Source organism: Notechis scutatus, chromosome 2, assembly GCF_049901735.1.
Source record: "Notechis scutatus isolate UNSWTSFEM ecotype Mainland chromosome 2, rNotScu1.2, whole genome shotgun sequence".
Classification (NCBI taxonomy): Eukaryota; Metazoa; Chordata; class Lepidosauria; order Squamata; family Elapidae; genus Notechis; species Notechis scutatus.
In genome coordinates this window covers 115140942-115153804 of record NC_142010.1, presented here as the reverse complement: position 1 = coordinate 115153804, position 12863 = coordinate 115140942, and the positions used below count along the sequence as shown (strand labels likewise).

General features: G+C 42.7%; 1 protein-coding gene across 3 annotated transcripts in view; it reads left to right on the top strand.

Annotated features, from left to right (window-relative positions):
• Positions 1-449: 449 nt before the first annotated feature.
• Positions 450-12863, top strand: part of ASPSCR1 (ASPSCR1 tether for SLC2A4, UBX domain containing) — a 100067-nt gene continuing 87653 nt past the window's right edge. For all 3 annotated transcript variants that reach the window (XR_015747688.1, XM_026667338.2, XM_087955928.1), the window contains exons 1-3: positions 450-595; positions 10087-10142; positions 12739-12853. Coding sequence is in view for 2 of the 3 variants with exons in the window: in XM_026667338.2 (XP_026523123.2) it covers positions 494-595; positions 10087-10142; positions 12739-12853 (273 nt within the window). In the remaining variant the exon portion in view is untranslated. The remainder of the gene's footprint in view (positions 596-10086; positions 10143-12738; positions 12854-12863) is intronic.

Sequence of the window (12863 nt, the reverse complement as noted above, 5' to 3'; positions counted from 1 at the left end):
TGTAAGATACCCAACTTTATTTTTTTATCTAATGACAGGACCACGCTGAAATTCCTTTTCTCCCCAGGTGGCCCATATAGTTTTAGCACCTGCACGGGCGGCCCACATGGACTGCCGAAAAGCGCTCTGGGCTGCTTAAGAGAAGCGAGAAAAGGTGGCAAAATGCGAGCCATGGACGAGACGCTTCCAGAAGCCCAGGAGGACGACAAGTTCATATCTTAACCAAAGGGGAGTACAGGCAAAGCTGCCTTGCATGTGCCAAGAGATTTCCTCAACCAAGCTCCCTCTGCTCGATATAGAAGGATCGCCATGGGCAGGCATAGACCCGCAGGGATGAAGCGCAAAGCGGGGTGGTGCGACGTCGAAGCCGCGCCCCTCCGCCGTGGCCATTCGGCTTCATTGTGGAAGAACCTGGTGCCTACAAGGGGCGGGGAAAGCTGGCCTGCATTAGGAGGAAGAGGAGGGAGGAGGGGAGTGAACGAGGTAGAGAAAGATGTCGGCGGCTGGCGGAGGGGCGACTTCCGCCGTGTCAGTGTTGGCCCCGAACGGGAGGCGAGTGACGGTCCGAGTAGGCCCAAGCACTGCGCTGATCCAGGTGGGTTTGGTGAGGGGCAAGACAGGGGTGGTGGTGGTGGCGGTTACGTTCGCTCTGATTGGCCCCCGGTCTGGAAAATTGGTGAGCAGGCTAGTTGTGTTTGGGTCTGCGGACAGGTCGTTGCCCTCAACCAATATTGTTGTGGAGGAGCAGAAAGCGTGCGGTGGCTGTGTCGTTAAAAATAGAAAGCTAGGCCCTTGACGAAGGGAAAGGGGGTTCCTGTGCTACCCAGGTGGTGGTGGTGATTGTGTTTTCTCACGCGCCTCTTTGCAAAGGGGGTTCCGTGGAATATTGCCTCTTCCTGTGGATTCTCACCATTCTAGTTCTCTCTTATAGCTCGGCCCCTATACTAAAGTGTATGTGATGCAGGCTGCCTTACTAAGTGTAACTTGAGGAGGGGCTACCTTGAAAAATAAAAGTAGTACTGTAGTAGGTTACACGGTCTATTGAGCCACAGATTAGCCAGCCACAATTTAACCAACTGCCAACCCAGTTTGTATGATCACTATACGGTTCAGAGTGTTTAGTGAAGCCAGAAAAATTGGGATAATAAAAACAGTTGAATTAACTGTTGTTAAATATAGTCTGTCGAAAGGAAAAGGAACTAAAGAGAAATTATCTGTATAAATGACTGAATCAGAAATTGGGATACTTAAGAGCTTTGGGGTCCACTGTACATTTTTACTATTTAAAACCATATTTGCATAAAAGGCATCATATAGTTGATTTACTGATGTTTTACTTAATCTATTTTTCTGAGTTCTCATGATAGGCAGATCCAGAGGCTTTAACCATAAAAGCTGCATTTGCATAGCATGAGGTAAACTAAAAGAGTATGTTCAATCCAATGACTCCTTGTTTTTCTTTCAAACTTCTCAGCAATCTAATTTAGTGGTGAGATTATTTTCAGTTTATAGAATTTCATAGATAAACTGACTATCCCTAATGGATCATAATTTATATTCTACTACAGTTGACACAGAAACTAGTTCATCACCTTAAGAGATTATAAATCATGTTAAGCCTCAATTTTTAAATATGATGTTAAATAAACTCAAATTCACCTATTGTGTTAAATGATATCCATGGCTTACAACCAACAGTTCTGTTCATAATATAGTAAAGTAAGGCAAACTAAAGCAAATTTTTTGCCTTAGTGTTATGTGCGAACCTTGATAGGGTGAAATTTATTGCTGTGTTGACATGATACATTGAGCCAAAAATCCAGTTAATGAGAATACACACTGTAATGGCAAGCATAACAGATTCTGAGTTTGAATGTTTATGGTTAAAGAATCCTGCACAATGGAGAGTTTATCTTCATGTGGACATGGCTAATGCCTTTTGTGAGAGGTATGTGTAAATTAAAGATAAATGTCTTCCATTTAACATACCGTATATACTCGAGTATAAGCCAAGTTTTTCAGCCCATTTTTTGTGCTGAAAAATCCGCCCTCGGCTTATACTCGAGTCAGATTGCCCTCTGAAAAAAAAATGGCGTGGAGCTCCGGAGCTGGGCAGCCGCTTCCCTGCTTCCGTGTTTCCTTTGCAACTTTTAAGCATGGGGGTAATCGGAAGCAGAAAAGTTCTTGCATGGTTTTTCTTTTTTTTTAACTGTTTTTAGGGGGGGAAAGACCCACCGCCATGTGAGAATGCTCAGACACGAAATCTATCCGCCCGAAAATAAGTGTGTGTGGGGATTTTTAACAGAGGGAAGATGTAGGGAGAAGGCAAAAGCAACGGAAGATCCTTCTGGGGAAACTGAGGGGGAGACTCACCCTTGGTCCAGATGAGCCCCCTTCCCCGCCCCTAAGGAAGCAGAGGCAGCCAGCAAGGGCAGGCAAGCCCCACTTCGCGGACTCCATATGTCCTCGCTCCCACCCAAAGCCACGAGTCCCCAACCGCGCAGCCCAGATTCGCCCTCCCCTCAGGGGGCAGCAACGACGCCAGTGCAATGAAAGCGCCCTGGCTCTAGGCTCTAGGCTCAGAAAACAACGCGAGCCGAGGTGGCTTCAGGTCCGCTTGGCTTCGTTTCCTCAGTCCCAGCTGCTTTCAGTCCACTCGGGAGAAGGAGGAGGTGGTGGTGGCTCGCGTTGTTTTCTGAGCTCTAGGCTCGCAGGCTCAGAAAACAACGTGAGCCGAGGTGGCTTCAGGTCTGCTTGGCTTCGTTTCCTCAGTCCCAGCTGCTTTCAGTCCACTCGGAGAAGGAGGAGGTGGTGGTGTGGTGGTGGCTCGCGTAGTTTTCTGAGATCTAGGCTCTAGGCTCGCAGGCTCAGAAAACAACGCGAGCCGCCGCCACCACCTCCTCCTCCTCCTTCGTGGACTGAAAGCAGCTGGGGCTGAGGAAACAAAGCCAAGCGGAGCCGAGCACCTCGGCTCGCGTGTTTTATGAGCCTGCGAGCCTAGAGCTCAGAAAACAACGCGAGCCGCCACCACCACCACCACCTCTTCCTCCTCCTCCCCAGCGGACTGAAGGCAGCTGGGGCTGAGGAAAAACCAAGCGGAGCCGAAGCCTAGAGCCAGGGCGCTTTCATTGCACGGTGGAGCTTCTCGGGAAACGCCGGGCGTCGTTGCTGCCCCATGAGGGGAGGGCGATTCTGGGCTGTGCGATTGGGGGACTTCGTGGCTTAACGTGGGGATTTCTGATCCCCCTTACACGTGGATATGCCGCGGGGCGTTTTCTTCCAAACGCCCCTGCAGTAATAAATTAGTTTCTACAGCTTCGGTACAGGCTAGGCCTCACGTAGGCTGAAAGCGTACCAGGAACAGAGATCACCAATCAACAAACACGTCATCATGGGCGGATAACTGTAATGCAGGCGCTGATTTGTTACCTTGCACCTTTCACACTGACCATGCACTGTAATTGGATGTTACTATGTGTGCACTAATATTCCTTCTCATGTAACTTAATGATTGGATAGAATTCACTGCTTGTGACGTATCACTGTGTGTTTTTTAATAAAAGAGTTTCCCGAACTTGTGATCGGGGCAGCTCATCCAAGATAGAACCTGCGTTGGTGTCTTTCTTGATGCATTCGACCACCCAGTGGGCAGCCTTCCAAATGCGGAGCAAAGCCGCATCTGGTGACCCCGACGTGATTCCATACATAACATCTATGACTCATGGACAGTCCTCAGACCCCGTTCACCCCAGCGTCATCACAGACAACTCACGAATCAGCCTGACATTCATGCTCAGGCCCCCCTCCTTTCCACATCGGGTTAAGAGATCGCAGAATCCCACCAGCGTGTCAGATGGCTGCACCCCCTGCCTGACCAAAACCACACGAGCAGGCTTCATTCAACTAACTCTCATATACCATACCCAACAACCACAGAAGTGCCTTCCTACCGGAAAAACCTGCCAAAAGAAGAACTAAAAAACCATTTGCTACGATCCCAAAACGGCTGTTCGTCTCAACGTTACCTTATGGGCGGGACTTCCAAGAACCTCTGGCAGATCTGATCCTGAGGGGGAGGGAAAACTTTATTACCTAAACCACACCACCGTGCTCAAGGACGGTACTAACCCAATTGTTTTAACCTTTGATGTTTGTATTGCTTGTTCTAAACCAGGGGGTATTCATGCGGGTCGGTTGACTGGAAAACAACATACGCTCACAATCATAAATATTTGTGTCCTACACCCATCAACTGGGCCATAGGGAACCCCAATCAATGGGTCCCTTGTGGAGGTTCCATCGAGTGCTCGGGTTGGTCTTGTGTCTGTGATTATACTGGGGGAGGGTACTTGGGCTGCAATCATCTGTCACATTTCAAACTAGTATCAGGGTCTACCACAGACAATAAGGTAGAAATCACCATCTCCAGACAACACCCTGCCTTGGATACTTATGGTATAGGGATTGATGGCACAGGATCGGATCCAAACACTTAACATTACCATAAAAACCGAAGTGATATATGAAGGTAAGGAAACATCATTGGGCTGGTCGGTATATAATAATTTAAGGAAATTAGAAAAAGCCCCTGATACCAGTGTAATTGCAAAAAACTTGTTCATGGATATGGCAGAAAAAATTGCAAAACAACTTGCAATAACCAATTGTTTTGTCTGTGGGGGAACCACCACAGGAGAACAATGGCCATGGCAAGCCTTGGAAGCCTCACCATCACTGTTCAACAACATGTCTTCTGTAGGAAACATAACAGCTAGAACAGTTTCCGATCCACTTATCTGGACAATTACCACCAACTTAATTGGTAGAAACTGCTTTTCCCGAAATGGGTCCACTCCAGTAGGACACCTCCTTTGCTTAGGTACATGGGATAACTCCTACCAGACTTGGGCAGCACCTGACAATGCTACCACCATACCTGCCAAGTTCAACACCTCCCTCCTCCCCTATCTCAATGACACAACATCTTCCCAAATTTGGACAGCCCCAAATAACATGTATTGGATTTGTGGTAACCTAGCCTATCTGTCCCTTCCTGCAGATTGGCAAGGGTCATGTGCATTGGGGTGGATAAGACCTTCCTTTTTCCTCCTCCCGATCTCCATTAAGCAAGAACTAGGCATCCCTGTGTATGATACATTATCCCGCAGGAAAAGAAACACCGATAATGCCTTTGCAGGCTTCCCCTGTCAATCAAAACATACAGGGGATACCTGGACCTAACCCCCACATATATATGATTAATAGAATTATTCGTTTACAAGCTGTTTTAGATTTAGCTAGCCAACAAATAGACAAAGCTCTAAACACTCTAGCAACTGCCACAGACAAATTGCGCACAGCTGTCTACCAAAATCACTTGGCTTTAGATTACAAACTAGCCAAAGAAGGAGGGGTGTGTGGTAGGTTCAATCTTACAAATTGTTGTCTTCAAATTGATAAAGTTGGCAAAGTAGTAGCACAATTAACAACTGAGATGCGACAATTAACCTATAATCCTAATCAAGTATGGCAAGGTATTGATCTTAAAAATATTTTTAGTTCCTGGTTCCCAAAACTACCAGGATTACAAGCTATAGTAGCTCTCATAGGTATGATTGCTTTAGGATGTGTTATTCTTCCATGTGTATTACCAATTTTTATTCGCACTATCTCCAATAGTCTATCCTTGTTAGCTGAAAAGCGCGCCATTGCACAGGTTAATGCCCTCTGGGAAAAGGAACCTCTGTACAAAGTCATACCCTCAGAAGACCCTCAGAAGACCCTGATGCGTGCGCTCGCACGAGTTTTTGCATGGGCAGTGACGAAGATCCAGAAGAAATTTCTTTCTATAAAACTAAAACAGAGGAGATGCAGTAATAAATTAGTTTCTACAGCTTCGGTACAGGCTAGGCCTCACGTAGGCTGAAAGCGTACCAGGAACAGAGATCACCAATCAACAAACACGTCATCATGGGCGGATAACTGTAATGCAGGCGCTGATTTGTTACCTTGCACCTTTCACACTGACCATGCACTGTAATTGGATGTTACTATGTGTGCACTAATATTCCTTCTCATGTAACTTAATGATTGGATAGAATTCACTGCTTGTGACGTATCACTGTGTGTTTTTTAATAAAAGAGTTTCCCGAACTTGTGATGGGGCAGCTCATCCAAGATAGAACCTGCGTTGGTGTCTTTCTTGATGCATTCGACCACCCAGTGGGCAGCCTTCCAAATGCGGAGCAAAGCCGCATGCCCCACTGGCAGAGAACACTGACTTTCATAGTGAGATCGTTTTCCAAATTAATTGATTCACTTATGATCTCTCTCTCTCCGGAATAGTCAAGCCCTTTCCAGCAGGCACGATCCACCTCCGCCCCTTTGCACCTTGCAAATGCAAAATCCCGGGGGTTTTGCATTTGCAAGGTGCAAAGGGGCGGAGGTGGATCGCGCCTGCTGGAAAGGGCTTGACTATTCCGGAGAGAGAGAGAGATCATAAGAACGGCTCTTGCTTTTTTCTTGCAAGGGAGAGAGTGACTCCTGCCTCCCACTGTCATCATCGTCTTCTTCTTTTGGGTTAGTGAATCAATTAAACCTTTCATGATAGTGAGATCGTTTCCCAAATTAATTGATTCACTAACCCAAAAGAAGAAGAAGATGATGACAGTGGTAGGCAGGAGTCACTCTCCCTTGCAAGCCCCCAGTGCCGGGGCTGGCGAAAAGCAAGAGCGTTCTTATGATCTCTCTCTCTCCCTGGAATACAGTCAAGCCCTTTCCAGCACGCGCATCCTTTGCACCTTGCAAATGCAAAAACCCCGGGATTTTGCATTTGCAAGGTGCAAAGGGGCGGTGGCTGATTGCGCATGCGTGCTGGAAAGGGCTTGACTTTATTTGGGGGTGGGGGGGGGGAGAGAGAGATATCATAAGAACGGCTCTTGCTTTTTTCTTGCAAGGGAGAGAGTGACTCCTGCCTACCACTGTCATCATCATCATCATCTTCTTTTGGGTTAGTGAATCAATTAAACCTTTCATGATAGTGAGGTCATTCCCCAAATTTCCCTTAAATCAGGGAAGAAATCAGAAACAAACCTTTGGACTGAGAATAAGCCTGTTCCTATGATGCCATTTTTGTTCACTGCAGTGTGAAAAGTGTGAAAAAACACACTTCTTTTTCTTCATCTTCTTGTTCCTATTTACTGGTATTTTTCAAAGAGGAAATTGTGAACATCAAACTTATTCTCAACTGTCCTAGTGAAAGTTTTAATTAGATAATAATTCCCTCCCTGTGGCATTTTTTTAATGCCAAGAGTGAATGAAGTTAACTTGCAATTGAGTATTTATGCCATGTTAATTCATGCCATCTTGACACTAATGAAAGCAACATGCCTTTTTAGTTATATTTCATAGAAGTCTACTATTACTTCAGTGCTGTTACCATTATCACTGGGGCTGCTAAAACCTGAAGAAAATTAAAAAGTTGAAATGTGAAGTTTGCAACTTTTAGTTCTTAACTAAAACCTGGATTGAGCCTTATCCTGGTTTATTTTCTGATTTGGATCATGACATCTAGGTGAAACTTTTTTTCTCACTGTACACTTGGTCTGTTTCCTGCTTCATAGCCCACCACCTGATTGATGAAAAGTACCATTATCAACAGAGAGAAAAGTATCTCAGACCCTTTATTCTTCTCCAATATATTGGAATACTGGAAGTCTAATATCCCAGATACTAAAGCCCATTGAAATGTGATTGTTTCTCAGGACTTCTGAGCCAAAATCCAAGCAGAGAAAGTTTGCCACGAGCACCATCCCTCAAATTCATTTCTTCTTTAGTTAACATGCTATTACAAAAAGGATTATCATGCACTTTAGCAATTATCATGCACTTTAGCAAGAGTCAATGGGTGGAATCTCATGTTTGTGGTATGAGTTTCCTTCCCCTCCCCCAGGCTGGCTTCTCATTTGGGCAGCTAAATGGCAGATAGGTACACAGCTCTCTCCATGTTCAAAATATTAGTAATTTTATTTGGTCAATGCAGGTGGGTGAGAATTTTTTATGGATTATTATTTGAGAAACACTTTGCCATGGAAAAAAATTGAGATATTAAGGATGTGAACATGTTTGATTTTAAATGTAATGCCAGTTAAGATCTAAAGTTTCCTAAGAGGACTTTCATCTGTCAGGCACTTCATCTGTCATGCACTAAAAAATTAGTTTATGGAAAGCGAAACGGTGTGCATGAGTGTGTGTGAAACTAACCTCATTTACATTTTAAAGCACTCTAGCCTGAATGAATATCCACTTTTGTCCACAAATAATATGAGTGCATGCGTACTGTTCAAAAGTTTTCAAAGTTTTTTTTTTTATCCTGTTAGAAATGGATCCCAATACGTCTAATCCTGGACCAAAACAAAAACGCAGGTCATACGAAGCTGGTTTCAAACTTAAGGTTGTGTCAAGAGCAGAAGAGAGCAATAACAGTATTGCAAGTAGGGAATTTTGTGTTGACGAAAAACAAGTGAGGGACTGGCGGAAAATGAAAGCTGACTTGGAAAAGATTCCAAAGGCAAAAAAAGCTCGACGTGGTTTAAAGCCTTCATATGAAGCTCTAGAGACTGAATTGTATAAATGGGTTATGGAGTGTCGTCAAAATGGTTACTGCGTGACACGTATGGGAATTCGCTTACGTGCCCTTCAAATGGCTAAAGATGACAAATTAAAAGCACCAGGCATTAAAAATTTTGTTGTGTCAGCAGGATGGTGTACCCGCTTTATGAATAGACATGGCTTATGTTTATTAGCTGATTGAGCTAAGGTTTTTGTACTTTTAAAGTTATTGTTGATACCATATTGGTTTTGTTGGCTCTCTTTTCCACTTACAGAGCTAGTTTACTGTTTTTCTTTGAAATAAATATTCAAAAACATTTAACCTACTGATGCCTCAATTAATGTAATTTTATTGGTATCTATTTTTATTTTTGAAATTTACCAGTAGCTGCTGCATTTCCCACCCTCGGCTTATACTCGAGTCAATAAGTTTTCCCAGTTTTTTGTGGTAAAATTAGGTGCCTCGGCTTATATTCGGGTTGACTTATACTCGAGTATATACGGGTAATTTAAGACTTCTATAATAGCTATGTTTCAAGTGCCCTGCTGAGGTAAAGCAATATTTTAATTTCACAATTGTTTTTAGCTGTTGATGTTTGATTTATTTTGTTTAAACTTGTTTTTTTTTTAGATTACATAGATGCCTATACTTATAATTAACATGTTTATAATTTTTAATCTTTGTGAGCTGTTGCCTGCAAATTTAAGGCCGTAAGGTTTCCCCCTAAATTTGTCCCCATAGCTCTAAGCCTGTGACATATATTGATCAGAAAACAGGTGTTTTGTTACAGATTCAACACCATAGCTACTGGCTTACAGCATAAACTATAAGTAGTCCTTAATTTATGACCGGTCACTTAAAAACCACTCAAAGTTTTAGGGATACTTGCAACTTGGATTTGAAGCTCTAATGGTGAAGGAAACCCCCCCCCCCCAATTCATGATCATATCACATTTTGAACACTTGGTAAACAGGGCCCACATTTACAATTATTGTCAGCATGCTGTGGTAATGTGACCATAATTTAAGATGTTTCCGTGGTGTTTGCATTACAACCGCTACATTTGCTTTATGACAGCTGCAAAAAAGGTTGTAAAATTGATCACAATCAAGTGGTGGCCCAGTTAATGACTGTCATGACTTACAACTGCAAATCTGGGCACAATTACAGTTATAAGTTGAGGATTACTTATATTTTGGCACTTTTTGTAGCCATGATTCAATCACTAAGTTGTGTCTAGAACAAATATAATTGAGGGACCCCACTTTCTGTGAAAAGTATCATCCATGAGCAATTAATATGATTCTAAAATGCATTTTTGTTGATCTAAGTTATGAAGGAAAAAGGTTGTTCTTCCCTATGTCGATATGAATTTGAATTCCTATTTGACACATAAGTGAGGAGAAAGTAAATTATTTGAAATATCTTGTGTATGCCAATCCAAATTAATTCTTTGTATAATTTTTTTCTTCAGGTCTTGGAAGAAGTTTGTAGAAAGCAGAATTTTAGTCCTAATGAATATGATTTGAAGTAAGTCTTACTGCTTTATTAATCAAATTTATATGGCTGCCTATCTCACAAAGAGTGATTCAGGGTGGCATATATCAATCAAATGAAACACTAGATGTAAAAACAGATATGAAAGCATAAAAATCCACATCAAAAGATAAATATTATAACAAGGAAATATACAAACCTTAGGCAGAGAGAGAATAAGAATGCTTACCTCAGTGATGGAGCCATCTAGCCAAGTCTCTGGATCTGTGAGAACCCCAGGCCTGGTCATATAGTCAGGCCTTCTGGAAGGTCAAAAGGGTTGGGGCAAAACTAATTTTTTTGGAGGGAGAATGTTCCTTAATGCAGGCACCACAAAATAAATGTAGATCCCTACCTGATGGTATCCATAAGCATGCCATCTTTGCCAGATCTAATGGGGTTGGCTGATGTAACTACAGAGAGATGGTCCCTCAGATAGTCTAGTCCCATATCATGAAGCGTTTATGTTAAAATCGGCACCTTGAATTGTAATTGAAAGCAGATTGGCAACCAATGCACAGCTTGCCATTTTCCTCTTTCTTTGTCATTATTTTATAGGAAAAAACATCTGAAAGAGTTTATGGTAGTAATTCCAAAGATACTCCTTTTTGTTATCTGATTCTGAATGTGTATGTTTTCTAGATTGAGTTTTGACAGAAGTTAACTGTTCACTAATGCGGCAAATCAATTGTACTATAATGGAAATTCATATTCCCCTCTCCTTCTACAGTACTAACAGTAAGATAAATGCATTCTAGTAGGCAAGACCCCTCACTGCCTTAATAATTGAGATGTTTTGGATATAAAGTTCTATGATCTCTAAATTTAAATTTATTGGAGAACCTGATAGCATATTAGGCAAAGGACCTCATTGTAATTTATTAGTATTAATATTATTAGTTAATTAATAAATACCGGTACCAATATATATTATAGTTTCCATATTGACTTGGTTATGTTTTTCTTGTTTACCTTTAATTTTATGTGAAAGAGAAAGTGGTATTCGTGTATATTTCCAAACATAATGGGTTCCAGCTGCAGAAAAAATTCTGGCAATAATTTGTATCTCATTCTCCTCCTGGCTGGTATTCCAGACAACTTTATTTTGGTTGTTCGGCTGACACTTCCTTAGTTGTTGAAATCATTTTTATGTACATTTAATTCATTTTCCAGCCCCTTCATTTAAAAAAAAAAAGATCAGTGGACATATACCCGCACCCCAATAGCTTTAATCCTTAGCTTTACTCTCAGTTGTCCCTGGGTTTGATTGACATAACTGAATCCAAATCTAAAATTTGGCTTAGCATTCTTTGTAAACACACTCAGTGATTGGTTCAGACATTGTTCTAAGCCATGGTTTGCCTAAATATGACTTGTTGAATAAACCATAATTGGTTAGAATCATGCAGCATTAATCCATAAACCTTGGTGAATAAAATCTCAATAAGTGGCTTCATACAGTGAAATAAAACACTATGTTATGGCTTAGGGCAGTACAGGAGGTCCTCGATTTATACCACAATTGGGAACAGAATTTCTGTTAAGTGATGCAGTTGTAAAGTGCTTAGTGGCAGCATTCCTGGTGCTCCCCATTGTGATTATTAGCTGAGGATCCATCCCAATCCAAACAATTCCAAGCTTGGTCCCTTCCAGGCCTAGTCTCAGTAAGGAAAGGGACTGCCTCCAACTCCCCTCCCTATCTCCTCCTCCTCCTCTGCCCTTTAGCTTGTCATGAGCCTTGAAGGGCAGGAGGCAGCTCCAGAATTGCATAGCTCTAGAGCTGCTTGCCATGTTGCAGGAAGCTGCAGCTACCTTGCACTCTTATAGCTTACCTTTGCTGTCGTCTTGTTCCTATTGATGACAGGTGTGGCATAGTTCTGGAGCTACAAAAATTAGCCCCTGAGCTGCAGTACAAAGGTCAGCCCCAACCCAACTCAGGAGTACGACACAAAGGACCTTTTTTGTGCATTACATCTCTGGTCCTGCAAAACATGGCCTCTGAGCCACAGTACAAAGCCCAGCAGTGCACTGCAAAGCCTTAGCCACCCCAACCCAGTCTCAGTCTTTCAAGGAAGCCACTGTGCGTGACCTGGAAGAAAAGCTCATGTGGCCAGCAGCTGCCTTGTGAAGGGCCATGCTTATTATGCATCATCCGCAGGAGCAAGAAACTCTGAAGATCAGTTGGGGAGATAGAGCACAGGACTACAGAAGGGAGGAGACAGGCAGATGAGAGTTGAAGTGCTCCTGTAGTCATAAGTGCGAGTCGGCTGTTAAGTGTCCAAATTTTCATCACATGTCCATGTAGTTAGGGCAAAACTATAAAAACTGCAACTACAGGCGCCCTTCGTAAGTCTCTTCATTCAGCACTGCTGTAATTTTGAACACTCACTGGATGAGTGGCCATAAGTCTGGAACTATCTGTATGTAAATTTAGCCTTTCTGACTAACTTCCATTTTAATCATTGTTTCCCCAAATAAGAACTTATCCTTCTACAGTATTTATTGATATAATCTCTTTTAGAAATAATATATTGAAAAAAAGATGCAGCTTCAGTGTAAAGACTTATTAATAGGCATGTGTGTTTTGCAGATTTCAGAGGACCGTGCTGGATCCTTCGCTGCAGTGGAGATTTGCCAACCTACCCAACAATGCCAAATTGGAGATGGTGCCAATCTCTCGTAATAGAGTAGGGATTGAACATACAGTATGTACTT